The 3,706-nt window shown below is 37.9% G+C and overlaps 1 protein-coding gene across 2 annotated transcripts in view; it reads right to left on the bottom strand.

The window, feature by feature from the left end:
* Positions 1-507: 507 nt before the first annotated feature.
* Positions 508-3,706, bottom strand: part of Iqgap1 (IQ motif containing GTPase activating protein 1) — a 107,163-nt gene continuing 103,964 nt past the window's right edge. For both annotated transcript variants that reach the window (XM_015493036.2, XM_048790217.1), the window contains exon 38: positions 508-2,910. In XM_015493036.2, the coding sequence (XP_015348522.1) occupies positions 2,797-2,910 (114 nt within the window). In that variant the 3' untranslated portion in view covers positions 508-2,796. The remainder of the gene's footprint in view (positions 2,911-3,706) is intronic.

Here is a 3,706-nt window from a genome sequence, read left to right as displayed (position 1 = left end):
CACCCCAGCCCATCCCCACATTCCTTTTAAGACTACTTTAAGTGTAATAAAATTTAAAAGGCTAAATTTGCACATTAAAAATCACTTAAGGAGCTGGGCATTGTGGTACACATGCTTGAAAATCCTAGCCACTGGGAAGTAAAGGCAGGTGAATCCAAATTCAAGGCCAATTTGGGCAACTTTGCAAGACCCTAACTCAAAATAAAAAATAAAATGGAGGGCTAGGGATTTAGCTCAGTGGTAGAGTGCTTGCCTAGCATGTGTGAAGCCCTGGATCCTGGTAAACTTTACTTTGAAATCTAGTGCTCAATCTATAATCCCAGCTACTGGGGAGGCTGAGGCAGATAAATCAAAAGTTCAAGACCAGCTTCAGCAACTTAAAAAAAAAAAAAAAAAGGCTAAGGATGTAGAGGGGTTGCTTTTGTTGTGGTTTTTAATTATTAAATCTCACCCTAGTCAACACTGTTTAGCAGGAACTGCTAACAATGAAACTGAGAAAAATAAACATAAACAGGAACAAATGACCTTTTATTTCATACAGAGATATACAGGCAATTGTGTGTAGTAACAATCTGATGGGCAGTTCAAATTCTTGGGAGGAAGTAAATTCATGGTAAATGTCATGATGGTTGGTCAAAGAGAAGGTCAAAGAAAAAGTGAGATGAGACAGGGAATGCTACCGCTAAAAAAATAAAAATGCTACATGGTGTCAGTGTCGCGACTTCAGAGCTTGTTGGAGTGATACCTGTGCTATTAAAACAGTAATTCTACACATCTGGCACCAAAACTCCTGAAGTGCATTTGGGTTACTTTGCATTAGAAATTGTTATTTTGGGAACAAAATATTTAAAATAATTCAGTTATCCTATTTTATTAAAGGAGTTGTAAACTTTGTTCATTCCTGTCTTGGAAGCAGGTTTTGGGATGTATTTGGGATGGGTATCCTCTTTTAAGGAAACAGGGTTGACACGCTTTTTTAGTTCCAGTTTTTGAGGTGATGTTGGTTGTAAGAGCATCTTCTTTTCATCTGAGGAAAACATTTGCTAAAAAAATTGTCTTCCAAAAACAAGGACAGGGCAAGTGGCAGATCCCTGTGGGCTGCACCCAGGCTGCACAGACAGCCTGTCATGCAAAACACTTATCCAAGACTTAACATTTGTCATAGGGACACACCACATAACTTTCTATTCATCAAAACAGTTTATTGGCCTTAAATATACATAAGTAAAATTTTAAATGTTAGTTCATAATATGTTTTATGATTAAAAAAATACTGAACCAAAACTTCAGAAAAAATTGGGAGGCTCAGTGGCCTTAAGGGGGGGCGGCGTGTAGCACTTATGACTTTTTATCCAAGAACCAAAAGCTTCCTAAACTCAATGTTTGGAATTGAATTGGTTTTAACTAAGCCTAGAAAATTGGGGTTCATAAAATAAAGGCACAATTGTCAACAGCAAGAGAAGAGAAAGAAATGGGAAGAAAATTTTATTTTAATCTCAAGTATAATATAGGTTTGCTGATTTTTATTTTGGCTATTTAAGGCAGGATTATCTCTCTGCAATACTGCAGATAAAACCTAGTGTTTTAGCTATAAGAAAGTTTCAAGAGTTCAGATATACAGATAAAACGATTTTAAAAAACCTTTTCTCAAGAGTATTCCAAAGACTTTTGAAGCATTATATAAATCTTTAAAATTCCTATCACTCACATTTTAAGAAATAAATCTATGCTTTAATAAGGCACTCTGAAGACAAAACAGTTTAAAAAATAATTACCTTCTACCCTAAGGCTAACCCATTCCTTTCGGATGGAGAAGACTTTGAATTAGTTAATCTCTGCACATGGGTGTACACAGGTGGGCACTCAGCCCACTCTGTGTCTACTTAGACAGCTGAACATTATCAGTGGGACTCTCTCATCCAATGGAGAAGGGGTTGTACTAACAACATTGCCCAAATTTGATAGTGAAGTTTAAACACAATTTTTTTTCTAAACCTGTTTTATTTGAACAGAGAACAGTGATTTGTATTAGCTCCTGCCTACAAAGAAAAAAAGAATGGAAGAGAATCAATGATCCTCTATATCCTTTGATTTTACTGGTGGGACAGAAATATAAAGGAGCCTTACTTTTCTTTTTTTTTTTTGGTACTACTGGGGATTGAACCCAGGGGCACTTTACCACTGAGCCACATCCCTAGCCCTATTTTGTATATTATTTACAGACAGGGTTTCACTGAGTTGCTGAGGCTGTCCTCCAACTTGTGATCCTCCTGCCTTAGCCTCCCAAGTTGCTGGGATTACAGACGTGCACCGCCATGCCCAGGAGAGAGCTTCACTTTTAAATGACAACCTAATAACTGTTGATAACCTGACATTTTGTGTATATGTACCTGTTATTGATGCTAATAACTTCCACTTCTAAATAACAATAATTTGAACTCCACTATCCTTATTACTAAGTAAAACAAACACCAAAGCTTACAAAATAGTAATACCACTTCAAAGGCTATAACAACAGCAAGGGATTTTGGTGGAGTTTCCACTCTTTCCTAAATGATGAAAGAAAACAAAGGAAGCAGAAGGGTCATACTAAGTTTGAAATACAATTTCTCTATGAAAAAATGGGCAACAAATGTCTCTTAGAGTGAAAGAAGATAAAATGGGGCATTGGGAGAGTACTGAAGTGGGCATCATTGTGGGGTGAGCCTCTGCTTCCAACGAGTAAAGAAGGATCCTAGAAAGAAGCGGTGAGGTGTTTCTTTCCTTCACCCTTCTGGGCTGGCAGCAAATGATCAATTACTTCCCGTAGAACTTTTTGTTGAGAAGGAAGATCAGGAGGTTGACATTTACTTTAGCTCTATCAAATAATTTCATGACGGCAACTCCTTCATACTGTAGCTGCAGCAGGTCCTAAAAACAAAACAAAACAACCATTTTGACAGTCAATCAAATCTGTGGAACAAGAAAGGACACAATGTAGTGAGGGATCCAGAAGGAATAAAGCATGCCTCGTGTGCCAGATGCAAAGCGGGGTGAGATAGAAGTTTCTAGATACAGAACTATCTGTCCCCTGCACAGCTACCCTGGGAGCAGGAACATATAGACAAGTTGGCCAAGGGACCTTCTGGTTAATCTCGCAATAGGGAGACATTCTGCTTATATTTAAAACACACCAAACATGAAAAGAAAAAGTATGTTCAGTTATCACGCATATGCTTCTAAGCCCTTTTTATTTCAGGGGGCTAGGGATGTGGCTCAGTGGTACAGCACTTGCCTACCATGTGTAGGACCCTGGCTTCCATTCCCAGCATTGCAAAACTCTTTTTATTTCAGAAGTTAAAATGACATTTTCCCACTTCATTTCATTGTGGGTCACCAGGTTTAATAAATCTAGAAAAGGTAGAAGCATTGCAAGACATGATGAAATATACTAATCATTGAAAGTGAGGCAAGATGGGCTGGGGTTATAGTTCAGTGGTAGAGCGCTTGCCTAGCGGATTGGAAACACTGGGTTCAATCCTCAGCACAACATAAAAATAAATAAATAAGTAAAGTAAAGGTATTGTGTCCATCTACAACTAAAAAAATATTTTAAAAGAAGAAAGAGGGGCTGAGGATATAGCTCAGTTGGTAGAGTGCTTGCCTTGCATGCACAGGCCCTGGGTTCGATCCCCAGCACCAAAAAAAAAAAAAAAAAAAAAAAAAA

Source organism: Marmota marmota, unplaced genomic scaffold, assembly GCF_001458135.2.
Source record: "Marmota marmota marmota unplaced genomic scaffold, marMar, whole genome shotgun sequence".
NCBI lineage: Eukaryota > Metazoa > Chordata > Mammalia > Rodentia > Sciuridae > Marmota > Marmota marmota.
This window is presented reverse-complemented; position numbering and strand designations above follow the sequence as displayed.